Source organism: Marmota monax, unplaced genomic scaffold, assembly GCF_021218885.2.
Source record: "Marmota monax isolate L192 unplaced genomic scaffold, Marmota_monax_Labrador192_F-V1.1 WCK01_AAM20220418_F8-fsc00269, whole genome shotgun sequence".
NCBI classification, from domain to species: domain Eukaryota; kingdom Metazoa; phylum Chordata; class Mammalia; order Rodentia; family Sciuridae; genus Marmota; species Marmota monax.
In genome coordinates this window covers 1,227,729-1,255,237 of record NW_026694072.1, presented here as the reverse complement: position 1 = coordinate 1,255,237, position 27,509 = coordinate 1,227,729, and the positions used below count along the sequence as shown (strand labels likewise).

At 56.5% G+C, this 27,509-nt stretch overlaps 1 protein-coding gene and 1 long non-coding RNA gene across 4 annotated transcripts; one reads left to right on the top strand and one right to left on the bottom strand.

Moving 5' to 3' along the window:
* Positions 1–7,932: 7,932 nt before the first annotated feature.
* Positions 7,933–17,015, bottom strand: Selplg (selectin P ligand). Of its 3 annotated transcripts, XM_046464326.2 has the most exons (3): positions 16,842–17,015; positions 13,613–13,699; positions 7,933–10,002 (listed from the first exon to the last, which is right to left on the bottom strand). In XM_046464326.2, exons 1-3 carry the CDS (start codon positions 16,996–16,998, stop codon positions 8,822–8,824), a joined length of 1,425 nt encoding a protein of 474 aa, XP_046320282.1. In that variant the 5' UTR covers positions 16,999–17,015; the 3' UTR covers positions 7,933–8,821. The 3 variants fall into 3 exon arrangements, with proteins under 3 accessions (XP_046320282.1, XP_046320283.1, XP_058441539.1); XM_046464327.2 differs by lacking the exon at positions 13,613–13,699 and having other exon boundaries at positions 16,842–17,006; XM_058585556.1 differs by lacking the exons at positions 13,613–13,699; positions 16,842–17,015 and adding an exon at positions 13,168–13,314.
* Positions 17,016–18,544: 1,529 nt separating this feature from the next.
* On the top strand, positions 18,545–20,095 carry LOC124106658 (uncharacterized). The gene is made up of 2 exons (XR_006856109.2): positions 18,545–19,036; positions 19,119–20,095. It is a non-coding gene; the product is annotated as an uncharacterized LOC124106658 (long non-coding RNA).
* The last annotated feature ends 7,414 nt before the right edge of the window (positions 20,096–27,509 follow it).

Below are 27,509 nucleotides of genomic sequence, written 5' to 3'. Positions count from 1 at the left end.
GAGCAAAAATAGCCGGAGCCTTTCATGTGGCTGGAGAGGCCTGGCCCCGTCACAGCGCAGGCCTGGCCTTCAGAGGGACACGCTAGGTGGCCTGCCTCCCACTTGGCACCACCTCCAGGAAGCCCTCAGGAGCCCCAGGGGGGGAGCCAGGCAGCCCCCCATGCCCCCGCAGCCCTGGGCTCCCCACCTGAGGCCGGAGCACCTGGCTGGCCTCTCGTGGCCTCTGTGTCTCGAGGACAGAACCAGGCCTTTCCAGCGTCCCCAGCGCCTGGGCCCAGGGTGCAGTAGGTGCTCAGTAAGTGCCACCCCTGGCTGCCGGGCAACCTGGCCACGGCACAGGGTGGGGGGGTGGACGGAGGCCAGGAGGCCGGGACGGACTGGGATCCGCTGACCCTCATGGCCTTGTCCCTGGGTCCCCGTGACGGATATTTCCTGGGCACCTGCTCTGCACCATCTCCGGCATGGACACTGGAGAATGAGGGGACAAGGTACCAGGCCCTGCCTCAGGGGCCGCTGTTAGGGGAGACAGAGGGGAACAAGTCAACCAGCCAACAGGGAGGACCACCCAACACTGCAAACCGCCGTCAGGGGAGAAGAGGGTGAAACAGGACAGCTTGGACGAGGGCAGGGGCAGGGGCAGCTATTTCTGCAACTGTGGTCAGGAGCAGCCTCTCCGGAAAGGAACCGGAACAGACAGCAGCGGGATAAGGGGAGGCAGGGATGCAAAGGTGGATGAGGAGCTCCCAGGCCAAGGGTGCAGTATGTGCAAAGGCCCTGGAGCAGGGAAGGGCTTCGCCGGGGACCTCCTCTGGGGAAGTAAGACTGGGCGCTGACTGGTTCTCACCTGTAAATTGGGGGCCTTACCTTAGCTCCAGACTCGGCCCCTCACACACCACGTGACCTGAGCCTCAGTTTCCCAGCCTAGAAGGGGAAGGGTCAGAGGCAGCTCTTCCATGTGCTTATGTCACTTTGGAAAACGCGTTGGTGGCTTTTATAAAGTTACTCCTACCCTTCCCCTCTGACCCTGCCGTCTCCTTCCTCAAGAGAAAGGAAAGTACACATCCCCACCCAAACAGACCTGTCCCTCGTGGCTTTAGTCCTAATAGCCCCAAACCTAAAACAGCCCACTCAGCCATCGGCAGGAGGACGGACGGAGGTCCCCACGTCCTCAAGGTGGCCCACGACCAGCCGTGGAAAGGTGGGACATGGCTGAGTCCCACACACACTGATCGAGGGATGGACACGTCCATTTCCCCAAAGTTCTCAAACAAAGGCCAAGCTTAGCAAGGGGGTCAGAAGTCAGAAGAGTAGTGACCCTTGGGGGTACCAGCTGGGGAGGGGCACAAGGAACCTTCTGGTACTAGAACCACGTGCCGCCCAGACCTGGGTCGTGACCCGGGGATGCACACATGGGGGGGAACGGAGCTGAACACTTGAGACTTGTGCCCTTCACCTAGTTTATGACTCAATTTAAAGTTTACAAGATTTGGAGGCTGAGGCAGGAGGATCCCAAGTTCAAAGCCAGCCTCAGCAAAAGCGAGGCCCTAAGCAACTCAGTGAGACCCTGTCTCTAAATAAAATGCAAAATAGGGCTGGGGGTGGGGCTCAGGGGTGGAGTGCCCCTGGGTTCAATCCCTGGTACCCCCCCCCAAAAAAAAATCAGGTCGATTAGCAGGGCTGGACGGTGACACACACCTCTAATCCCTGCTACTCTGGGAGGCTGAAGCAGGAGCATCAAGTTCAAGGCCCGCCTGGGTGATTTAGCAAAGACTCTGTTTCAAAAATAAAATAATAAGGACAGGGGACACAGCACAGTGGCAGAGCATTTGTCCCCCAGGTGCAAGGCCCCCGATTCAGTTCTCCCAGGCTGAGGATGAGGACGGGTTTGCTGGATGGCACCTCCGTGGTTCTGTGGCTGGTGCTGAGCAGGGTGGATGGGGCAGCAGGCAAGGCGCGACCTTGGGGCAGATTGAGAAGCAGGCAGAGGGCGAGTCAGCGAGTTGACGAGAGGACAAGTCTTCTGGACAGAAGCAAGAGCAGTGCAAAGGTCCCGGGGCAAGCAGAGCCTGGCATTTTCCCCGAATGGACAAGGGACTGGTGTCTCTGAAACAGAGTGAGCAAGGGGGTGCACACAGATGTGAGGTCACAGGCACCAAGTGGAAGGGCTCTGCAGGAATCCGTAGGGGGCGCTGGCTCTGACTATGAGTGGGGGGCAGCTGACCACTGTTCCCATGCCCCCTCCTCCTGACAGCTGCCAGCCTTCTTGCCCCCTGGGCCCAGAAATGCCTCGCAACAGCCTCACAGAGAGGGTCTTCCCCAAGACCCAGCCCCCACCAACAGGTGGACACAGGCCACGTGGCAGTGGGAGCAAGAAAGTAAATGTTCACCGTGAGCCAAGAGCTTCAGGGAGGGTTCTTTGCAGTCTGCAGGGTGGCCCTCGAGAGTGGACCACTGTGGACCTCAGTCTCCTCCTCTGTAACAGGAGGGTCATAGCAACACGCACTTCTCTGGGGTCTTGGGAGGCATAACGGCCCCTTGGCGCCCAGCAGCATTTAGAGAACACAGCCAGGAGGATCCCCAACCGCAGGGACACGTGGCTGGGACTCCCCCTCCCCCAGCCCGCCGCCCAGCCCGGGGACCGTCCTGCAGGGTGGGCACACGGCCGGGGTCGCCTGGCCCTGGGCAGTGCGTGTGGCGGCCCGACCTCCCGGGCTGATCCGACCTCTGCGAGGACCAGGACGACGACGTGACGATGCCGGGGCTGGTGGGGGAGGGGCCGACAGCTGGGGACATCTGGTTTGAATCGTCGCTGGGCGCGGGCCCCGCTGCGGAATGTGTGAGCTATTTTAGGCCAAAGACGGAGCCGGCGGGCGGGGCCGGGCTGCGGGGACCTGGAGCCTCCGCGGTGCCCCGATGGCCGTCCCCCCGCTGGGACCCCTCGCTGGGTGGCCGCTACCCGGAGCCCAGGAGCCGGGCAGCCCCTGTCACTGCAGCCCGGGGGAGAAACGCCTGTCCCCACTTCGCAGGTGAGGAAGGCGGAGCCGGGAGCCGCCAGGAGCCCAGAGCAGGGTCCCTAAGCGCCACCAGGCTCCCTCGACAGTGCCTGCGACCTGCCGCCACCATCCGTCCCAGCCTCCTTTCCTGCAGCCTCCTCCCTTTGCCTCGGCCTCGGACTTCCTGCAGAGCCTCCTACCTAGTTCCTCCACCCCACAGAGGGCCCCTGGGCCCCCTACTGTGTGCCACTCGCATGCAGTGACAGGGACAGCGAGACCCGGGGAAGAGAGGTCCCACTATCTTAGGGTGCAACCAACTCCATAGGCCCAGGGCCTGGGAAGGGGCAAAGGAGGACCCAGGAGTGAACCCCTGGGGGCTGAGAGGGTGACTTTCAAGCTGAGACCTAAAGAATCCGAAGATGCCAGGGCTGAGGCTGGGAAGCGGCTGGGCGCAGGGACCACAGGTGCAAAGGCCCTGAGGCAGGAGCACCTGAGGCTCCAGGACAGAGGGGGAGGTGACAGGAGTGTCCTTCTCTCATCCAAAATGCGTGTCCCTAGATGAGACAGGGCTTGGAACAGGGCAGGGGTGGGGCCCAGAAGCTTCCGTTGGCAGGATGAGGGCTTCCCGCTGTCCCACATACACCTGTGTGTCCTGTGATTTGCTGGGGGCTGCTGAGCCTCTGGGGAATCCAAGCCTGTGCCTCTTGGGGGCTCAGAGGCTAGACACCAGGCCACCCCACAGGGTCTCCAGAAAGACCTACCCTCCGGGGGCAGTGGGCAGCTCAGAACCGGGGCCGAGGCTGGCCGGCAGCTCACCTGTGGGTTTCGGGCCTGTGGAAGGAGACTGTGTCTGCGTCACTTGTGTCCAGGCTCCTGACAAAGGCCTCTTTCCTGGTCAGAGCAGCAATTCGTGTGTCTCACGAGCAGCTCAGCAGCCGTTTTCTGGTCCTGCCAGGCCCAGGCACGTGGGTGCCCACGGGCAAAGCAGGGCCAGCCAGGGTGACAGCCTTCCAGCCACCGAGAGGCTACTTAACAACCGAGTTCATGGTGACACAGAAGCGCCTCGGGTTTCCAGGAACCTCTGGGAAGGGGGCTCTGTGGACCCCATTGCCGAGTGGGCCCCTCAGAGCAGGGCCTCTCCACCTGGGCACAGGTGACACTGGAATCCAAGCCCCCCCTGGCTGAACTCAAAGACTCTAAGCAAGTCGGAGTGATTCCTTGTGGGATTTTTTCTGCACTTGATTTATTGAGCACTTACTTTCTGCCAAGGCATTGTGCCAAGAGAACCCTCGGTGCAGACAGGGACATCCCGCGCCTGTCTCGCTTGCCCTCCTCGTGCACCCAGGAAGCGGTGCCATTGTCACCCCATTTCACAGATGAGGAGACTGAGGCCCAGAGTTCACTCCACACCGCAGCGAAGGCCCATTTGGGGTTATTTCAGCATCAGTTGCTGAGGATGCTCCCCTGACTGGGCTTCTTTACGCCCCATGGGGGACAGCTGCTCTGCACCAGGACCCACTTTGCCACATAGCAAAGACAAGTCACCGTGGCCGCCCGAAGACGCACACCCCTTGTGTGTAGGGACGGTGTGTGGGAGAGAACCTGAAGGGGTGGTCAGTACCCCAACAGCCCAGTGATGGGGGGCTGCCTGTGTCCGCCCCTCACAAGACGTCAAGGTCAACCAGGTTCAGAGGTCGGTCCTCTGTTAACTGCCTCCTTCAGGACAGAGGGAGGCCTGGGGTCCCCACCTACCCGGTCAACCACTGCCCAGAGCTGCTTCCTGTCCCGTGAGCTGTCCCTACAGGGAGCAGCTACAGTGGGGAAGCGGGCCCATGGGGGGGCCGGGTGCCCACGGTCCTGCAGGGTATCGTCCAGGGCTGCGGGGCTGGGCCTCTGCTCCCACAGAACCTTCTGGAACTGCCTCCTCTGTGCCCTGTGGGCGTCACAGACCAGCAGTACCCGGGGGCCAGGCTCTGGTCACCGTTGACCCAGGTGAATGGTGCTCATGTCATTTAGGTGACATGAGCAGACACAGAGAACCCTCGGTGCAGACGGGGACATCCAGGGCCAGGACTGGGGCAGGGGTGAGGGACGATGCCATCGCCCCCCCCCCCCCAAGCAGGGAAAGCAGTGGAGGCCAGGGCAGGGCCAGAGCCACCCAGAGCTCAGCAGCGTCCAGGGCTGGCCTTCCCGCCCCAGTCCTGGCTCTGCGTCCCTTGGTCCTGGGACAGACCTGCCCCACTCCAGCCCTCAGCGTCCCCACACTCTGAGTACAGACACCCGACCTTCTCCTGGGGGACATGCATGCCCCATGCCCTCTCCTGACTGTGAGGTGTCACCAGGCCTGTCCTGCTCACATGGCCCTGCCGGTGCCTGGCACTCCGCAATGACCCGCTGCTTGGTCACGCGGCGATAGGGATGGGGTGTGGGGGAGCAGCTGGGGGTCCCCGCAGCCGGCAGCCCAGCTGGTGGGAGATGAGGGTGGTGGCTGGGCACCCGCCTGCTCCCCACGTCCCGTCTCCCCTCCTCCTTCCCGGCCAGCAGATCTGCAGTTCCCAGAGGTACACAAGCCGGCGCCCGGGGCTCAGTTCCCCAGCAAGAACCAGGTAATTGCTGCACCCACATCGTGGGGTCCTTGTGAGGCCTGAATGAGATGACATGGAGCCCGCGTTTGGCAAGGGGCAGGACGAGAAGGAGAGCTGGTGACTGTCCGCCCAGGGGCTGCCCCTGTGTCCCCGCCCAGCTCTGCTGTGCCCTGCTCTCTGCTGGGCTGTGCCCTGGCACCCCCCCAAGTACCAATGCCTTTTCTCAGCCTCAAGAAGACACGAAGGGTGACTAAGGGGGGACTTCCAGGGCCCAGGGAAGGTCAGCGGGGGGTGACTTTGGGGCATGGGATTCCCCCAGAACCCCACTGTGATCTTAAGGTGGCGTGACATCATGGTGAGGAGGGTTTTCAGACTGGGTTCCAATCCCAGATGCTCGTGCTTGGCCTGGGGAAGGTGACGTCATCTCTCTGAGCCTCAAGGTTTTCTCTTCTGTAAAATGGACACAAGTACAGCCTTCACAGGGCTCGTGTGTGTGGGTTCAAGGGGTGTTTGGGGACATGTTCAAGGGCAGGGGGGACTGGTACTGGTGACAAGAGCCAGCCCTGTCTGCCTGGAAGCCACATAGCAACTTTTCCGTCTGTTGTTTAATAAATACTTTACATTAAAACCCCAGGTCAGCAGGGTGCTGTGGCCCACGCCGGTCATCCCAGCAACCCCGGAGGCTGAGGCAGGAGGATCTCAAGGTGAAGGCCAGTCTCATCAATTTAACAGGACCCTGTCTCAAAAAATAAAATGGGCTGGGGATGCAGCTCAGAAGTGCAGTTCCCCTGGGTTCAAACCCCAGTACCAAAAAAAAAAAAAAAAAAAAGAACTAAATAGAAACCAAGGTCATCGGGGGCTGGAGGTGCAGCTCAGTGGGAGAGCATGAGCATTGCCTAGCATGAGGCAGACCCCAGGTTCCATCCCCAGTTCTACACACACACACACACACACACACACACACACACACACCAAGGTCATCAATGCTCAAAACTCACCACTTCCTACGCATTTCGCTACATCCTGATATTATCTGTGATCTCAAGGTTATTGACATCTTGTTCTCTGCTATTTAATATTTGGTGGCTCAAAACTGGCCCTGAGGTATTTCCACGGAGGAGTATGCAAACCCTACGAACCAGGGCTTTTTCCCTCCAGGGAGCCCTCTGTCAGCATTCAGCAGCGCCCGTGGTCTGGGGCACCGCCCTGGGTCAGGACCTCTCCTTCCTCCTCCAAGACCAGGCAGAAGCAGCGCCAGGTTTCAACGGCTCTAGGGACTAGTGGCGGGCGCCCCCTGGTGGCTATTTTGAGCACCCACAGCAAGGCTGGATTCAATCCTGCACCTGGGTGAGCAGAGATGGGAATCCAAATGAAGAGCTCGGAAGGGTCAGCTGTCCTGGTCCCACAGAGAAGGAAAGCCACACCTGCGCAGTCACACCGCATCCTCAAGGAAAGAAGCCCTCAGGGAAGGTAAGCCTGCAGAAGGACCCCTTGAGGAGACCCTGGGGAAGGTGGCCTTAATCCCAGCAGCTCAGGAGGCTGAGGCAGGAGGATGGCAAGTTCCTCAGCAACAGCGAGGCCCACAGCAACTCAGTGTGACCCTGTCTCTAAATAAAATACAAAATAGGGCTGGGGATGTGGCTCAGTGGTGAGTGCCCCTGAGTTCAATCCCAGTACCAAAAAAAAAAAAAAATCATAAAGCCCCAGGCAAACTGGGATGCCTGGTCACCTGGGAGGGTTGTCACCTGACACTGACATCACAGGTTAGCACACTTTCAGAGCCTGACCCAGCTGTACTTCAACACAGTTGCGACAGTCACTTATGACCCGCCTCTGGGACCCGACGAGGCTGCAACCTAGACAAAGTGACCAGCTGGAGCATCCAGTATTGGCCGACTGACCCTTGAAGAAAAAGCTCGATGACCCCAAACTTTAAGGACCTCTCATCTGAGCTGAGAAGTAGCCACAGTGGCCACCAGGCGTCATGGGTTGGAGATCTCACCCCATGGAAAGAAGAAACCGGTGGCTTCTGGGGGGGGGGGCACGCAGAGCCACGTTCGTCTGAAGTCCGGGGAAACGTAATTCTGTAGGTCACAACTGGGTCACGGGGGTGAATAAAATGGTCATGGGGGGCTGAATGGGGCCCTTGATTTTCTCGTGACAGCCTGAGACCTCCCCTAGCTGCTCAAGGATGGGTCCAGAGGCCCCCAAGGGGACCCAGAAGTCAACCCGTCAGCCTGGGAAGGGGGCTTCCCCAGGGCCCCAGGGTCAGAGACCAACGGCTGAAGAATGGAGGATGCTGGGAAGGCTGCCTGGAGGAGGCGGCCTGGACACTGAAGGACCGGCCACCAAGCGTCTGTTCATCATGTTTATTGAGTGCCTGTGTGTGGTCAGGCCCAGGGCTGGGTGAGGGACACTGCAGGAAGGAGACAGAGCCACCCTGGCACACGGCCACAGGGGAAGGAGAGAGGGGCAGGATGGGCTTCCTCTGTCACCAGATGGAAACTCATGGGTGCACACAGCCCCCCCACCCACCCCAGCACCCACAGGCTGAGGCCTCACCCTGGGTTTCCCAGAAACGCACCCAAGACCACCCAAGCAGCCCTTCAGGGTGTGGAGATGGCCTCAGGAACCCCATGCTCTTCAGCACCCCTCCAAAATGCTCCTCTACATGGTGACCATGGCGAGAGAGGAAAATAGAGACGGGAGCCGGGAGCAAGGCCGGTCATCCCAGCAGCTCGGGAGGCTGAGGCAGGAGGATCGCGAGTTCAAAGCCAGCCTCAGCAACAGGGAGGCCCTGAGCAACTCAGTGAGACCCTGTCTCTAAATAAAACACAAACTAGGGCTGGGGATGGGGCTCCGTGGGCGAGTGCCCTGAGTTCAATCCCCGGTACCCAAAACAAAAAGAATATAGTGGTGGGTGGGGCACAGGCATTCAGTCTTCCTTGGGGACATGGCGATGAGACCCAGGTGGGCTGGAGGAAGGAAGAATGGAGGTATAAAAGGGGCCTCGGGACAGATGGGGGACAAGGAGGGGCAAGGATCTCTCAGGCAAAGTGGCTGCCTGCGTGGCTCTTGGCCTGGGGCTGCCAGGCTCCCTGGTTGGCTGGCCAGTCCTGTGCGGCCCCAGGACCTTGGCTGTTTTGGGCCCTGTCTGGGGCAGCCAGAGTTCCTTCCCTAAAGACCCCCAGTCCCACGGGTCTCCAGGGAAGCCCAGAGCTGTGGACGGGCCAGGGCCTCGAGCTAGGGGAGGAAGCTGTGCAGAGTGAGGTCGTCCCCGTCGCGGTCCTCCCGGGTCTGGGCCTTCAGGCCCTGGCTCTTGGGCAGGCCCCCGTTGGCCGTGGCCGGGGCGCCCTCGCCCCCCTCGGGCAGCAGGGCCGAGATGCAGACCATCTCGGTGGGCGAGTAGCTGCGCACCGGGTACGTGTGGGTCTTGCGGGAGAGGCGGACGGCCAGCACCACGGTGCACACGAAGAAGACGGTGGCCACCAGGGCCAGGACCAGGATGGCCAGCAGGCACTGCTTCACGGGGATCAGGTCCGAGGCTCCCGTGGAGCTGGGGTCCACGGAGCCTCCAGGGAAGACGACCTCGCGACTGTGCAAGTTGCTGGTTGTCGCAATGGCACCCTCGAAAGTCACACGAGAGGCGGTGGTGGCGGTGGTTTCCCTGGACAGGGACTTCACCTTGGATTTCTCTGTGGACACAACTGCCGTGACCACAGGCTTCACGGACCGAGCCTCAGTGGCCGAAGGCAGAGCGGTCTCTGCCTCGGTGGCCCCTGGCAGAGGGATCGCTGCCTTGGTGGCCACTGGCGGAGCGGTGTCTGCTTCAGTGGTCGCAGTCTGGGTGGTCTCTGCCTCGGTGGCCACTGGAGCAATGGTCTCTGCCTCGGTGGCCACGGACGGAGTGGTGTCAGCCTCTGTGGCTGCTGGCCCTGTGGACAGGCCCTCCATGGCTGTTGTCTCCACGGGTAGAGGCCCTTCTGTGGATGCAGCAATCGCAGAGGTCAGCTCTGTGGCCAGCGGCCCTGTGACTGACACCCATGGCGTGGCCACTTCTGTGCTCGGCCCCTCCATGGCTGTCCCCCCTGCAGCCAGGCCAGCAGAGTGCTCCGTGGCGGCCTCCACCGTGGCTGGCCCGGGGGTTCCGGGCCCCGCAGAAGCGCTCGGCTCCAATGTGCCCTTCGTGGTCAGAACCTTGGGGCCTGCCGCCACGGCCCCCGTGTCATTGTCCAGTGTTTCCGGAGGGTCTGTGCCCTCTGTGACATAGTCTTGGTCACCGTAGTCGTCCTCCAGGGCCACCTGTCTCCGTACCCGGGCAGGCAGGGGGGCTGGGGCTGCTCTGTGGGTGATCTCCCACAGCTGGAGGGCACTGCCAGGGCCCAGCAGGGTCAGCAGCAGGAGCAGGTGCAGGGGCATGGTACCTGGGAGACACAGAGACACACAGACATCAGGACACGGCCCGATCCTCCGCCTGAGACGGGCACCCCACCCCCAGGACGGGCCAGGACAGAGCAGACGCTCAGCAGTAGCAGCTGTTACTATTTATCAACATTCACAAAACCACCCAGGATTCTCCCTCGAGAACATAAGAGCTTCACTTGTGTCCTTAACATTTTTGACTAAAACTCTTTTTTTTTTTTTTTGTACCAGGAATTGAACTCAGGGACACTCCACCACCGAGCCCCATCCCCATCTCTATTTTGTATTTTATTTAGAGACAGGGTCTCACTGAGTTGCTTAGGGCCTCGCTTTTGCTGAGGCTGGCTTTGAACTCGAGATCCTTCTGCCTCAGCCTCCGGAGTTGCTGCGATGACAGGCGTTCGCCACCACATCCAGCACTTTGACTAAAACTTTTTATTTATGGGCAAGATAACCCACAGGGGCATCGGAAGAGGGTCCTAGAGCTTATGGTTATACTGACTTTCATGTCATCCCTTGTTAATTCTATTGTTGTAGATATTAATAATTTATCCCAAGAGCACAGTGGTACCTGTGTACAATTCATAAAGAGACAAACATGCAGCCAGGTGCAGTGACCCACACCTGTCATGCCAGCTACTCGGGAGGACGATGGCAAGATTGAGGTCAGCCTCCGCAAGTTAGTGAGACCCTGTGTCAAAAATCAAATGAAATAAGGGGCTAGGCATGGAGTCCAGTGGTCGAGCACTTGCCTGGCATGCATGAGGCCCTGGATTTAAACCCCTGCACTGAGAGAGAGAGAGAGAGAGAGAGAGAGAGAGAGAGAGAGAGAGAGAGAGAGATCAAAGAGGGTGCGTGCTCAGGTCCTCGCCCACTGGCAGGGTCTGCAACACAGTCCACAGTAAAGTTGCTCGAGCCCTCTTGAGTCTGGTGCCAGAGTACAGTGAGGTGGCTTCTCTGCCCCCTTCTCCTATCTTGGCTCCCTCTCCGCACAGCTCTGGCCAGTTCTCAGGTTGCCTCGTTTTTCTTCCCTCTGGGCATCTCTGCATGGTCCTGCCTCCTTTGGCTGTGTCCTCGCTTAGACAATGCGGATGAGGGTGCCACCCCCAGGCTGCTCTCAGGACCATGACGTGATGTGGGCCAAATGCCCATGTGGCCAGCTCTCTGCAGGGTTCCGGTGCCTGGGCTCTTTTAGGCAACACATCCTATAAGTCCTTAGGGGCCCAGAGCCATTAGCTGCACCTTCTGGGGACAGGAGAACAGCCAGACCTTTCAGAACAGCACTAGCTGCTGTTTACAGAATCCAAAACTTTGCCCTTAAGAATTCCCCAGTGGTATGGATTTTAAACAGAGTATACCTATTATTGTCACAGTGGTGGGAGATCATTTTATTTCAAATTATTTAACCTCTAAAAGTGATGCTAAGTTAGATCCTCCTCCACATATGTTTCTGGACGCTGTGGTAGCCAAAAATTTTTTTTTTTTTTGTACTGGGGATTGAACTCAGGGGCACTCGACCACTGAGCCCCATCCCCAGCCCTTTTTGATTTTTTATTGAGAGACAGGGTCTCACTGAATTGCTTAGCAGGCCTCACTGAGGCTGGCTTTGAACTTGAGATCCTCCTGCTTCAGCCTCCCGAGCTGTTGGGATGACAGGTGGGGGCCACCGTACTCAGTTTCTTATTGTATATTTTTAAGTATTTGTAATATTTTGAGTTTTTGTATTCATTGTCTAATTGTCTTTGGGTTGGTGTCATTTTGAACACCCCCCCCCACACACACACACATGCCTTTTTTCCTATCATCTGCATTATAATTTTTCCCAAAATATAACACAATTCTTTTGATTTTATTGATGGCATCCCTTTTCCAAAACTATTTTTTAAATTTTACTATAAAATGCACCTAGCTTTTTTTTTCTTGATTAATAACGTCAAAATGATGTGTCATTCCACTCTCTCCAGAATAGCTGTGACCTTAAAAATAGAAAATAACAGCTGGTGACAAGGTCATGCACTAACTAGAGCCCTCTTCCATGGCTGGTGGGGACCGAAAATGGGGCAGCCGTTAGGGACAACAGCTCCGTGGTTCCTAGAAATAGAATTGCCATCCTGCCCTGGGTCGGTCCCAGGTGTATTCTTCCAGGGACTGAAAGCAGGGACTCAAACAGATTCTCCTGGATCAGTGTTGGCCATGGCCTGATGATACACAGAGCCCGAAGGAGGACTCGGGGGAGCGGTGACAGGTGGATCAAGCACAGTGAAGGCCCACTGGCCCTGGGGGGCGAGAAGGTCAAGTTCTCACACTTGCCTGGACGTTAGACCACGCTGGAACTAGCCAGCCAGGAGGATCACGCGTCCACTCTTCCCCGTGTCTAGATGAGGCAGATCACAGAGATGGGGCCCAGGTGAGAAGAGAATAGGGAGTGACCCTGCTGTGTTGTATCTGAATATTTTATCACAATAAAAACTTTCAAAAGGAAATTCTGTGTCGAGCGGCAGCTGTGTTGTGGGAGGGATGCAGGTATTTGGTGGCTCCCTGGACAGGGGGGACCCTCCATCAGCACTGGGGTAGCTTCCGGTATTTCCCCTCATCCTCCAGTCGTGTGATTTGGAGGAGAAAGCAGACCTGAGACTCAGAGAAGCGAGGCGACTTTCCCAAAGACACACAGCAGGTGAGTGGCTGAGATGGGAGTTGAACCCAGTAAGGATTCAGGAAGGCTTTATGAGGGGGCAAAAACCACAAAAGCTTGTTGGAAGAGGGCTTAGCCCCATGTGTTTGTGTGTGGAGGTGGGAGCCCAGGTGGGGAGAGGGCACAGTAAGATAAAGGACTTGAAGTCACCTCACTAGAAAGTTCAGTCCCCTATTTACCAGGTGCATTATAGGATGTAGGATTGAAAGCACGACTAGGGGATCAGACAAAAAGGGGTTCAAGTCCCGATTTGGTTTCCTGCAAGCTGTGTGACCTTGAGACAGATCCTTGCCTCTCTGAGCTTCAAATTTCCAGTCTGTAAAACGAGGAGAACAAATGGTCCCTTTCTCATCAAGCTGCTGAGAGAATGCAACGAGAAGATGGATGCAAAAGTCCCGGGCTCACAGTAGGTGCTTAATAAATGTGGCGCGCGCGCCCCCCCCCCACACACACACCCGTGCATCTCCCCACCAACCTGCCTCCGGAGGGGCGGGGCTTCTCCGCACTTGGAGTGGAGCTCCCGGTTGCTGGTAAAGCCCGGGGCCCCACCTTGGCCCCGTCTCTCTGGTGGCAGGGGACCACAGGGGAAGCCACCAGCTCGAAATCATGTTTCCTAACTTTGAAACCCTCGCCGGTGGCCCCGCGGGGTAGTTCTAGGTTCCTGGAAGGCAGAGCCCTCAGCGGCTTCCAGGAAGCAGAGGGAGGGTCAGGAAGGCCAGGCCCCGCCTCCAGCCCCTGGGGCCGCGCCCTGGACAGCAGGCCCCACTGCGCAGCCTGGGGGTGGCCCTAACGCGGCTCACCACCAACTGTCAGCCGCCCTACACCCACCCGCAGGGCCTGGGAGGAGCGAGAGGCGGGGATCCCAGGTCACCTCCACTTACTAACTTGAGCCTCTCCCCCCTGAGCCTCAGTTTCCTCACCTGTAAAATGGGCTCCAAGAGGCTCAGGTGGGACGCCGTGTGGAGGGTCCCCGATGCTGGCTTCCAGGAGGGGGACCCTCTTCAGGGCTGCAGGCAGAGGAATAGAGGAAACAGACTGCAGACTCGGGGACAATACAGAGATGCGACCTCCCTGCCTCCACTGTGGGAGCGAGGAAAGCCACTCGGATCCAGGTGACATCAGAGACTTGCTCTGTGGAGATTAGATGTGGCACTGTGGGACAGCCCAAATCCCCCTGCCTGGGCCTGCCCGGAGTGACCAGCCTGTCCCAGATGTTCTGGGTATTAGTACTCAAAGTCCCCAGCCCAGCAGAGGTCCCTGCTGTCCTGGGCTTTACTAGGAAGGGGCCCGAGACAGTTCTGATGGCTTCAGCCCATTGGACAGGAAGGACAAGATGCTGCATCTCTTGGGGCTGGGGATGTGGCTCAAGCGGTACCACACCCAGGCCCCGCCCTCTGCCTCCCCTCTCCAGGAGCCAGAGGAGCCCGGAGGGAGGGCTGAGGACAGCCACATCCTAGGGTGCCTCCACCTCGGGAGTAGGTCAGGCTGCTTCTGCCTGTCACCCCAAACCCAGTTGCTTCTGCCCCAGCCCCACCCAGGCCGCAGGGAGGAGCAAGGAGCCCTACCCCAGCTCTGGGGACCACGTTAGGTGGCCGCCCTGGGACGCTCAGGAGAGGTGTCCACGGGAACCTCCCCTTCGGAGGAGCTCTGGGAATCTCAGAATCCAGAGGCCTGAGCTTCTCGGGGTGTGGGTTAGGCAGCCACAAGGAAAGGGGAACCCCCAGATCAACAAGTAGGTCAGACTGAGGTGCAGGTCTTTCCCCGGCCCCTCTAGAGAGTGAAGTCCCCGGGAGCAGAACACCCCCACCGGGACCCCGCTAGTCAACCGGTTCAATCCCAGCTCCGTCCCTGGACATGCTGTGTGACTTTGGGCCATTTGACTGACCTCTCTGAGCCCTGGGTATCTCATCTGGAACACAAATGCCCCTGATTTACTATGGGGTACTCTCCCCCTAAACCCATGGTAAAGTGAAGAGAATCACAAATTGGAAATGCACCGAATACACCAAACATGGCAGCTTGGCCCGATCTATTCCGCCCATAGCTGGGTAAAAGCACCTAAGGCCACGCCTTCTTATGACAGCCCGAGGGAGGTCAAAGCTCAAAAATCCGAGTGCAGATTCTACTAAGTGTCGCTTTCACACCCTTGAAAAATCCAAGTCCAGCCCTCCATCATGGGGGCCCCAGCTGCTGGTGGGGTCTGGAGGGCGGAAGGGGTCAGTCCAGGCAGAGTGATCAGCACACGGGGCTCAATAAAAGCCAGTCGGCCTAGGACGAGGGTCACCCCCTTAACCTCTGCCTTGTCCCCCACCCTGGGACGGGCTCTAACGTGCCCTGCCTCTCTCTCTGAGGGAGGCAGCAGGCAGGGCACCCCAGCCGCCTGCTCGGGGTTGTGACTGGCAGGTGTGGGGGGCGACAGCAAGCCAGGCCCTGTTCTAAATCCTGTGTGCCAGTTAGGAGCCCATGCAGGTGGGAACCACCTTGGACGCTTGAACACCCGGCTCCTGAGTCACAATGGGAACATAGGGAGCAGGAACTGGAACCCAGCCCTTGCCCTGGTCTGTGAACCAGGACTTGCCCTTTCCTGGAGTGAACGCTCCACCTCCCCAGGAACCACGTTTCACTTGATGGAACCCCAGGGTGCTGGCCTTGTATACAGGAGTCCTCGTATTTTGCACAAATGAATCTGAACTTCCTGATTTTACTTCCAAAGTGATGGTGGGCCGTGCAAGGGGGACGCAGGCCTGTAATCCCAGTGACTTGGGAGGCAGAGGCAGGAGGCTCACAAGTTGGAGGCCAGCCTCACCAAATGGGTGAGGTCCTAAGCAACTGAGCAAGACCCTGTCTCAAAATAAAAACTAAAAAGGGCTGTGGATGTGACTCGGGGATTAAGTGCCCCTGGGTTCCATCCTCATACAAAGAAAAAAAAAGAAAAGGTGATGGTTTTCTGAAGCCGCAGGGCATGGGCACACACACCCCCAGTCGACCCCTTGCCTAACCCCTGCCCCACTGCGCATGTCCTGCTCCAGGCCAGCAGTGGGGATCTGAGAGGCCAGGACTGGTCCCCATGTGCAAGCCCCCTCCTTGCCACACGGCTGTGGGAGCTGCTTCTCCTCACTGAGCCTTGGTTTTCCCATCTGTAAAGGGGCACTGACCCCTCTGGTGCTCCATAATCCTAGCCCACCTGGCTCCGGGCCCAGCGGAGGTTCAAGGGGGGACTCGGCCCTGCAGGCGACCTAGCCCTTTCTGCTCTCTGGGTTTCAACTCCCCTGGCTGGGGGCCAAGGCCAGCGAGGGAGGTGTCCCTCACACAGGCGGTGCCTGTGGGTGACCCCAGGGAAGCCACTCTGGCGCCCAGGGCCTGGGAGCCACCTCTTATGGCCCTGCCCACTGAGGGGTCAGCCCTGGGGGCTTGAAATCAGAGATGAGCCAGCCAAGAAGAGGGGTCCCAGGCAGCAGGAAGCCTGATCCGAGGGGGTGGGGGGTGTGGAGATAAGCTTTGGCTCTCAGCCCCTCTCATTCTCCTTTAGTGTCCCTGAAGACCCCAAATTCCAATCAATCAGAGTCTCCCAATTAAGAGTTCCACTCTTTTGTCTTTTGCTAACAATAGTGTCCCAATTTGAATATGTTAGTCACATGCCATGAAGAAGTGCCGCTTTCTCAATCCCAACCAAAGTGTCAAAGGGTGGTATTTTCATGACTTCGAAATTTTTGGCGGCTTCAAGACAGATCCCGCGCCCCCTCCTCCTTTCTAGAATGTTCCAGGCCTAGTCTCAGCTCTGCCTCTAAGCGAATCCCTCTGCCTCAGTGGACTTCAGTTTCCCACCGTGAGAGGAAGGGGCTGCACAATTTCTGGGGACAGGCCTGTGATTTTTCTGAAATTTGCATTCAAAATGCCTGCGGCCCCCGCCAAGGCAGAAGCTGTAAGCAAACAAATGATCAGGTGCAGGCCCCGAAGGGCCTGGATAAGGCGCCACTGATTCCAGGAAGCTGCTGGGCCGGAGCCCGCGGAGCCTTGGCTGGGCCTCCCGGGAGGCTGCAGGTCAGGAGGGACCCAGTGGTCCTCCCCGGCCTGCTCGGAGCCAAAAGGCAGCCCCCGGGGTCCCTGGGGCCGAGGCCCGACCCGGTGGTTTTGCAAGCCAGCACTTACCGCACTCAGCAGAGCATGGGGAGGCCGCCTCCTGGGCCCAGAGTGGCTTCTCCGCTTCAGTGCCCAGACAGCGCTGTGGCACCCTCTGCCGTGGTCGCCGGCCTGCCAACCCCCAACGCAGAGTGTGAAAGAAGGAAGTGAGAATGTGGTTACTCATGCGAGGCCACGTGACGGCCCACACCCCCGTGTTTGTGTCAGCCTGGGTGTTGATGTTGATCAAGACGGGTGGACAGTAGGACGGGGACATGGTGGCTCTGACATCAGGCCTTCGGTCCCGTAAGCATGAAAACACCAACAACTCCAGGCGAACTTCCTGTGGCGGGGCCCTGAGGTTGGAGGTGGGACCCGCTGTTACCCTGGTAATGGAGAGTGGGGGCCAGCGGGGACCCTGGCCTGGAAGGGAGAGGCCAGATAAAAAGGAGGACAGCTCTGGATTCTTGCCCAAGATGGTGGGCAGAGGGGACAGGGCAGTAGAAATAGCACCACTCAGACCTTTGCGGGGTTTAAAAATAGCTTGCGTTTCTTCCCTCGAGATTCCAGCATTAACGCTGGGCACGGTGGCCACGCCTGTCACCCCCGCAGCTCGGGAGGCTGAGGCAGGAGGATCGCGAGTTCAAAGCCCGCCTCAGCAAAAGTGAGGCCCTGAGCAATTCAGGGAGACCCTGTCTCTAAATAAAATACAAAATAGGGCTGGGGATGGGGCTCAGGGGTCCAGTGTCCCTGGGTTCCATCCCTGGTACCCCTCCCCAAGGAAAAAAAATTCCAGCATTATCTCCAGATGCTCAGGGATGCAGCCCCACCAGCGGCAGTGAAGACTGCTTTGGGGAGCAGATTGCCAACCACACATGAGGGAGCCCTGATTGTCCTATGTCCCCCCCAAGATCCAAAGGCCCCACTGTGGGTTCTCTTCATGGGAGAGAGAGGCCAACAAGTAAACAAGTCCACAGACCATTACATCACAGGCGATAAGTGCCTCGGGGCGGCGGGGGTGGGGGTGGGGAAAGCTGTCGGGAAGTGCCAGGTTGGGAGGCCTGAGAACATGCAGTTCAGGAAGGGCGGGGCGAGTCTCCTCCTGCCCTGTGGCTTTGCACAAGGAGAAGCTCAGGACATACACAGGGGCCACTCCTTGCCTTGCACAGGTTATTTGAAAATGAGCAGCCAAGCACACGCAGACCTGGGTTCCATCCTAGTGCCGCAAGCTGGGTACGGTCATGCCCGCCTGTCAACCCAGCGGCTCAGGAGGCTGAGGCAGGAGGATCATGAGTTCAAAGCCAGCCTCAGCAAAAAGTGAGGCTCTAAGTAACTCAGTGAGACCCTGTCTCTAACTAAAATACAAAATAGGGCTGGGGATGGGGCTCAGTGGTGGAGTGCCCCTGAGTTCAATCCCTGGTACCCTCCCCACCAAAAAAAAAAAGAAAGAAATTGCTGGCCCTCAGCCCTCAGTCTCAGGGACAGAGAAACTGAACAGACCCTCCTGAGTGCTGGAGGCCACGCATGCTCTGAGGAGCGGGGGTAAGGGGCCGCAAGCTGCCTGTCCATCCCTCCTGCTGCCTGCAGGCTTTGTGCACCTTGCAAGCTACAAATGGTCTTTACATTTTTAAATGGTTGGAGTATGTTTTGTGACACAACATTCTGTGAAATTCAAGGTTGTGGTTTGGGGTTTTTTTGTTTGTTTGTTTGTTTGGTTTGATTTTTTGGACTGGGGATTGCACCCAGAGGCACTCAACTACACCCCAGCCCTTTTGATTTTATGTCAAGGGCTAAGGTGCTGAGGCTGGCCTCAAACTTTGCATCCTCCTGCCTTAGCCTCCTGAGTAACTGGGATGATTGACGTGCAGCACCAGGCCCGGCCAAGGTTTGGTTTAATAATCAAGTTCTCTTGGGACACAGCTACATGCCTTGACCTACTCCTGTCGTCTGTGGCCACTTTCACAGCAGAATCGAGGTGTTGCCTCATCTGTGAAGCCTCAAGAGACACACCCTTCCCTTTGACGGAGCCACCAATCAGCTCACATAATCCTGCAATGCGTGTCTGGTCATTGGAGATAAGGAAACTGGGGCTGAGAGAGGACGCACCTGGCTCCAATTCATGTAAAGTAAGCAGCCGAAGCGGCACCCGTTGAAGCTCTTGACCTTGACCTCCAGCCTGTGAGGCGCAGACCACCCAGTGCCTCTGCCCCCTCACTGAGTGGCAGGTGAGCAGTCTTCAAGGTGAGACTTGGGCGGCCAGACTCGCTTTTTCTTTTTTTTTTTTAATATTTATTTATTTATTTTTAGTTTTCAGCGGACACAACATCTTTGTATGTGGTGCTGAGGATCGAACCCGGGCCGCACGCATGCCAGGCAAGCACACTACCGCTTGAGCCACATCCCCAGCCCCCAGACTCGCTTTTGACAGGAGCAAGTATCACTCAGAAGATTGCGGCTCAAGTCGTCGTCTGGGTGATGGCCATGAAACCACATCTCACCACACCTGGCACTTGTCACAAGTCCCCAGGGAGCCGGTTTCTGCTTCAAGGAATAGACACTAGAAAAGACAGCCTTGCCTTCCAAAATCAAAGCGATGCTATTTAACAGAAGAGAAATGTTGGAGAAAGACCAGCAGTCCCATGCCACAGGAATCTGTCCCTCGATGAGATGTGATTCAGAAGCGAGGGTCGTATTCATGTTTGTGGAAGTTGGTGAAAATGGAAGAATCCAGGGTGGAAGAATCCGTGAGCAGCCCAAACCAGTGGGGCCTGGCGTGACCTCAGCCTTGAACTGATTTGAAGCATGGTCCTTGCAAAGGCCTGGATTAAAGAAATGTAGCTCCACCAATCAGAAACGGCCAACAGCCCAGAATCCCAACGGTTCGGGAGGCTGAGGCAGGAGGATCGCAAGTTCAAAGGCAGCCTCAGCAACTTAGCAAGACCCCGAGCAACTCAGCGAGGCCCTGTCTCTAAACAAAATATAAAAAGGGACAGGGGACCTGGCTCAGTGGTCAAATGTCCCTGGGTTCAAGCCAATGACACATAAGGCACCATACAGCCAATGAAAAGGAAAAGAGTCTTCCACAGAGTGGAAGACAGAACCAGGGTCGCTCTCGTGCTAGGCAAGCCCCTGAGCCACCTCAGAGACCTTTCTGTACTCTTTCTGTGCCTGTTGGTGATGAGCCTGCCACCAGGTCTCCTCAGTGGGGCTCCTGAACCGCTTCTGACTGGAGCTGCCTAGTTCATGAATTATCATTTGCACAAATAAAACTCTTTAAAATATTATTGTGCCTCAGTTTACTTTTTAACATACATATGAGCCTCAAGCACTCCAAATGAGCAGGTGCCCAGACCTGACAGAGGTGATGGCCACAGCAGCCACAGCCTGTGCCCATCACCTACTCCCGGATCTCTCTCCCCTTCCTCCTCATCTTCCTTTCCCCTGGCCTCCACCCACACAGGGCCTCCACCCATGCCTGGCCTTCACCCACTCCCAGCCTCCCACCCTTCCTTCCTGCCTCCCTTTTCCCCTCAGTTACCTGGCACCTGCAGCTTTTGGCTTTCACCCCACCAGTGACAAATACTTGACCACTCAAAGTCCAGCTCCCAGGTGTGACTGAAGGTGTATTAAATGTCACTCTCCCCAGGTGGCTACTTAGGCATGGAAACAAAATTTGGCGGTTGTCATCTGAAGGGAAGGAGAGTTGGTTAAGAAGATGCGCCAGGGGAGAGGGGCACGAGCTGGCAGCTCCGAAGGGACCTGTCCCAGGACAATGACCCTGTGGCTGGACCACTCATGCCGTCGTCAGAGTCTTTGCTGGGGTTATAGATGCACTGGAAGAGGACATCAGCAGCTCTGTGACCAATAGCACAGCTGCCAGCAGACCCTGGTCACCCTGAGGCTGTGGTCCCTGCTGGTCACTGTGGCTCTGTGTGGACAGAGGTGGTTGCAGGATCAAGGACACGCGAGGGAGCCCGGGGCCTGTGCTCCGCTCAGAGCGCCTGCGTGGTCATGGAGCCGCCCTGAAGGACGTGGCCGTCCCACACGGGCCCAGGGTTCTCCTGTTACCTTTGCAGGTGGTCGGTACAGGTGCCGCGGGCAGCAACAGCGGAGCCGCTCCAACCTTGACCTGGAGGGACGTCTCCCGCACGCCGGGTCACAGCTGGCCTGGACCCCACGGCACCAGCAGGCACTGCGAGGTCCCCTTTCCCACGATGTCCAGTGCAGGTGCGTGAGCGTCTGCTCAGACGACTTCCACCCACCAAGCCGCCATCGCAGACCGTTGGATCGGCTGCAAGAGTGGGCGTCGAGGTGCCCAGATCAAGGAGAGCCCCCCGACCCCGGCAACTCGGATCAAAATCGGGGACCCAGTGGAAGGATCTACTGATAGGTAGGTCACCATCGCCGGATCTGCCGCCAACGGTCCCCTGGCTCAGTATGTAATCAGTGCCAGCTCTCCTCGGAGACAGGCAGCACCGGGAGCAGCTCCGACTGCCCATTGAAAACATCAAGAGGTCGCTGCTCTTGGGAAGGGAGGCCAGAGGAAGGCTCCAGAATGCCCCCAAAGATCAAAGCCATGATTTTTTTTCTTTCCCGTAATGGGGATTGAACCCAGGGTGCTTACCCACTGAGCCACATCCCCTGCCCCGGCCGCACCCCGCCCCCCTTTTTTTTGTATTTTATTTAGAGACAGGGTCTCACTGAGTGGCTTAAGGCCTTGCTAAGTTGCTGAGGCTGGCTTTGAACTCGAGATCCTCCTGCCTCAGCCTCCTGAGCCGCTGGGATGACAGGCGTGCGCCACTGCCCCTGGCAGCAATGACCCTTAACGTAAATAAAATACTGGGGGAAAACACAGAAATCTGGTTATACAGAAATGTGTCCTTGGTGGAGGACCATTAAAGTCATTGTCAAGTTGAAGCTCTTACCCCCTGTTAAGTGGAAAAGGCAGGCTGTACAAAGGAGACAATGAGGGACCTGAAGAGAGAACCCCAGGATGGGGGAAAAATCTTCTCCAGCTCCTCTTCTGATAGAGGGTGGATAGCTAGAATATGTAGAGAGCTCAAAAAACCTTACACCAAAAAATCAAATAAGCCAATTAATAAATGTACAAGTGGATTAGATACTTCTCAAAAGAAATACAACTAGCTAACAAATATGTGAGAAAAATGACCAACATCATTAGCAATTAAGGAAATGCAAATCAAAACTATACTGAGATTTTATCTCACACCGGTCAGAATGGCAATTATCAGGAATACAGATGGCGCTGAGGGCAGGGGCGCATGCCTGTAATCCCAACAACTCAGGAGGCTGAGGCAGGAGGATTACAAGTTAAAAAAAATAATTAAAAAAAAAGAAGGCTGGGGATGTGACTCAGTGGTTAAGTCCCTTGTACCAAAAAAAAAAAAAAAAGAATACAAATAATAATAATAGATGGAGAGGTTACAGAGAACACTGTTGGTGGGACTGTCAATTAGTGCTACCACTATGGAAATCAGTATGGAGATTCCTTAAAAGGCTGTTTTAAAATTTGAGGGGGCAAAAAGAGGCAGGCTAGTTAGGAGCAGAGGCCCACACCTGTGATCCCAGATGCTCAGGAGGCTGAGGCAGGAGGATGGCAAGTTCAAAGCCAGCCTCAGCAATGGCAAGGCCCTAAGCAATTCAGTGAGACCCTGTCTCTAAATAAAGTACAAAATAGGGCTGGGGAGGGGCTCAGGGGTCAAGTGCCCCAGAGTTCAATCCCAGCACCAAAACAAAAAACAACAACAACAAAACCCACTCACCATGCCCTGTGTTTCTGGGAGCTACCGGCCATTGTTCCTTCCCAGTGCTGCTCTGTCACCTTGAGGGGTCCACTCCTATAATCCTATCGCTCTCCAAGTGTTCCTCAGCGTCACCTCCAGGAAAGATTCTCTGGAGGGGTCAGGAACCTGATCAGACGTCATGGACTGAAGCCCCAGAGAGCAACTCATTACCTAGAAGAGGGATCCGGGAACTTTTTCCAGAAAGGGCCAATCTTTTCAGCTTTGTGGCTCTGACACAACTATTCAACTCTGTCATTGTCATAAAAGCGGCCAAGATCAATATGTAAGTGATGAACAAAATTGTGTTCCAATAAAACTTTATTTCAAAAATCAAGTGGAGGGCCAGATTCAACTCATGGGCTGTAGTTTGCTGACCTAGAAAAATGGACATCCATGGCCCTGCCGATGGGCAGGTGAACTAGGGTGACTCCAGGTCATGTCTCTGGATTTCTTGGTATAGCACATGTTGAGTGAGCCCTGACAAGTGTCAGGAGTTAGAGCAGATGCCATCCCTGCCCTTGTGGGGAGTTAGTGGCCAGGTCAAAAGCCACCAGCAAGGGCTGCTGAATGTGGCTGGGCCAAAGACATAGGCCTGAGGATCAGCATTGTGTCTTTAATTTGAGTTTTCTGTGTGACTGTAGGGAATTCACTTGGGCTCTCTGAGCTTGCCTCATGTGGAAAATGAAGCTTTGAATTCTTCACTCGAAACAAAACTAACCATCATCAAAGGTTTTAACATAGTGTGGGCCACAGATGAGACCCAGCCCAGTCACCTGGCCTCCAACTCTCTGAGTCTTTCTCTTGTAAAATTTAAAAGCAAAACCGCCATAGGCTTTGGTGTGCCAGAGCTCAAGGTATATAGAAGCCGCTCCTCCGCTCTGAGTACAGAGATTCTCTCCCTACATGAGAGTCAATGACTCCCCATTGCTTCTAGAATTAGGCTCAGATTCTCAAGATGAGTGGCAGTGCCTTGGCCTCCTTCCCGTTCTTCAGCCTCATCTCATGCTGACTCTCTGCCCTCTGTCCCTTTGTTCTCTGTGATGGCTCTTTAGTTTGTTGTTGTTTTTTGTTTTCCCCAGTGTTGGGGATTAATTCCAGAACCTCATGCCAGCTAGGCAAATGCTCTATCTAGCAGCTGAGACATATCCCCATCTCCCCAATTTATTTTATTTTCAGACAAGGGTCTTGTTAAATTTCCAAGGCTGGCCTCTAACTTGTGATCCTCCTGCCTCAGCCTCCCGAGCAGCTGGGGTTGCAGGGGTCCCAACAAGTCTTCTTAAATCTGCAGGTGGAGTTTCTTCTGCCTGGAGCACTCTGTGCTGCTCGCTGTCCCAGTAGCTGCCACTTGCTCTTCAGACCGCATCTCCTCAAGCCTTGCCTTACCAGCCCACCCCTACGCCATGATTTTCAAATCCTGTGCCCTGCTCTTGCCTGTCCTATGTCTGTTTCCCTGGAAGCTCCAGCAGAACTCCATGTCTGTTGTGGTCACCTTTGGGGGCCATGCTTGCTGTGACTGGTTGGTGGGGACGCAACGCTCCCCCCACCCCCACCCAGCACGAGAGCAGCCTGGGTGTGGAGCAGGAATTGCAGCGAGCACAGCCAGTGGGTGCTAGGGTGCTCTCTGCACTGGAGTCAGTAATGGGCTAGCCTCGGAACCTAGGGCTGTCTGTAGTCCTTCTGGGGAAAGTGTGCTCCTGGGTGTTGACCAAGGGTCTGTCACTGTCGCAACAGTCCCTCTTAAAGCAGAAAGTGTTTCACTGGGCCTTCCTTGAAGCTCTGCCACAAGCAGTTTGTACAAGTGAAGATGGGATTGTCAGCAACCTTCAGCCTCCGTAGACGTGGACGCCCCTGAGGGCTCGACCCCGCGGTAGACCCAGGCACCCTTACTTCAGCCAGTGGATAAAGCTGCTCATGGATTTTGGAGGGCACCATGTCCCTGCAGCCACCCCTGCAGCCTGCAAGCTGCATTTGTGCAGTGACCTATCTTATTGCCACTTGCTCCTAGTTATTTCCAGGCAGGGACTCCTGGGGACAAGCGCTGCTCTAATAAAACCTAATAATACCATAGAATAAAGAGGAAGCGCTGAGCTTAATTTCAACCTGCTGTTTACCAGGCCTAGGATGGTCGACGACACATTCAGTTGTTAAGGAAAATGAACAAAAATGAGGCGTTTGTGGAATCCTGGCAACACGTAGATGGGCATGGGCCACACCTGACATGCCAGTGTCATCTGCAATTTTATAATCTATTTGTAATTCAAGGGGATCTGCTGCCCTCCCAGCAAGATGTCCTAAACGGGGGGGGGGGGGAGACACGGGTGGCATCCTTCACAGCATCCCATTTGCCTCCCCAAGTGCCCACTCTTCTCCAGGAAGCTGAGGCTCTGTGAAGGGCAGGTGGATGGAGCCCAGGGTGCAAAGCCCCTGCTTCCGCCAGAGATCGGCTGGCCTGCTGTCTGGTTTCTCCAGGACAGTGGAGTTTGTTTTGTTTTTAATTTACCCACCATGGGATCCATGGGGTCCTGTGCTCAAAGGAAAGCCAAGCTGTCATAGAACAGACCAAGAAGGCCTGCCCTCCCCACCCAGCCTCCTGCCTTCTAAGGGGCACACGCTTGCCGATGTGAATCACTGGAAGAGGAAATGGTTACTGGGGGCCTGCCATGCCGGGATTCAATTCCCCTCCTCAAATAGGAACAGATCCTCGGGGGATTCACTTTCAGTCCCACAGTCTGGCTGCTCATCTGGGCAGCCCCAGGAGCTGGGTTCTGGTTTGGAGATGGCAGTGTAAGGCCATTCCCCTGGAAAGACAAGAGCAGGGACTCCCAGGCAGCTTAGGCAACCAGAGGCCGGACACGGGCAGAACCCAAAGCTAGAAGGCCAGAGGACAAAGAAACGTAGAAACGTGCTCCAGACCCAGGAGGAGCCCAGGCCTGGGACAGCCATCCTTGAGCACCGGGCCTCCGCAGGCACCTGGCGGAACGGACCTTGGGGACTGGACCTCAAATCACAGCACCTCTGATGGAGAGACCTGTAGATGTGAACATCGGTTGCAAACTCAACTGGCTCACAGGGCAACAGGTGTGCTGGGGCCTCCTTGGAGATGCAGGTGGGCCTCAGGCACAGACTTGGGGAACTGAAGGGGCCTAGAGCCCTTTCTCCACCACCTGCTCTGCCCGAGTGCTCCCCAACTCCCAGGTCCCCATAAAGGAAAACTCAGATGTGCCACCACTGCAGGTGGCACTGGAGATTGGCCCACCCCGGGGTTGACATGGTCAGAGGTCATATTCTGGAAGCCAAGTAGAGCTGAGCAGGTAATCCAACAGATGCCCGTACCCCAGACACGTCTCTATCATTTCCATCACTCGACAGATATCCATTGACACACTGGGCCAGATCCTGGGAATCCCGATAAGGGAAACAAGTCCCTGTCGTCATAAAGTTCATATTCATTTGAGAGATAGTCAAATGGATTCCAGTGAGCTGTTAGATGCTGTGGGGGTTAGGCACCTGTCATGGGAAAATGTGGGCAGGGGACGGAGGTGCCGTTCTCCAGTGGCTGTCAGGTGGGGTGCTGAGTGCAGTCACTGGAGGTGGGGGAAGGATGGACCCATGGGGGGTAGGAGGCCTCGCAAATTGGAGCATCAGTTGAGGTGGCAGGGTAGGTTGCACAGGCTCTCCCAGGCCAACCATAAGGGCCTTAGACCTTATTGTGAGTGAAACAGGAAGCCAACAGAGGGCTTTGATCCCAGCGACGTGGCCAGTGAGCACTTTCTTTAAGGACTAGGCAGTATATATTTATTAAGCTTTGTTCCCACAGACTGTCCCCACCCAACTTTTCTGGGAATAGAGAAAAAGCAGCCATGGGCAATATGTGACGTGTTCCAAAAAACTTTCTTTGTGGAAACAGGAACTTGAATTGCGTATGGTTCTTACCTGCCACTGGGTACATGTCTGTTGCCCTGCCCCAACCCCCACTTAAAAATGTAAAAACCATTCTTATTTTATGGGCTAGATAGAAACTCCCAGCGGGGTGGGTTTGGCCTTAGTTTGTCTTTATACTTTAAATCGTCGGCCTGGCTGGGGCTTGGAGAACAGGCTGAAGTTGGGGAGCTCTGGCGGCGAGTTCTGGTGTCACTGCCTGGATAACAGGCACTCAGATGTGTGGGCAAATGTTTTAAGTGTGGGCTCTGCTAGACAAGGGGAGGACAAGCCACTCTTCTTCAACTACCTTGGCAGATTTTGTTCTAGAAAACATTATTTGGAAGTGAAAAAGGGAACAGGTGGCTGGAGGCAGAGAACCAGTTACAAGGCTGTCAGGAAATGGCCTGGCTTCTCTGTGGGGCAGGAGGGTGTCTGGCAGGTGGCCCTCAGAACCTCCACCTTGTACTTTCTGTGGAATTGTGAGCCTCTCAAGGAAACTGGGTAGGGTAGTGACAACCCATCTGTCGTCTTGAGAACCGTGTTCGAAGACTGCCCGAGCAGTCAGGAGTCTGTGAATGATGGGGCACTTGACCTGCGACCGCCCACAGAGCACCTCAGCATGGAAGTGAATCTACATCTTCCTGGTTCTCAGTGCAGGAGCTTGAACCATGTGCTGAAAGCTTGATGGCTGATTTTCACCGTGCTTTAGTCAGAACCCCTTTCCTGGCTGGACCCTGGGCCCGCTGTACCAGCCCCTCACACTTGTCAGCACCAGTCTTGGCACAGTGGAAGCCCAGATGGACAGAACTGGTCTAGTGGGACAGGGGACGGGGGTGAGGCTGGGAAACAGGTGACGATGCAGGGCTGTGGGGAAGGTGTGCGCACCCCGGCTGAGGACCCGAGGAGCACCCCGCAGCAGTGAGGCTGGCCAGACGCACTGCCAGCCCCCCAGCCAACAGTTCATCAGGGACCA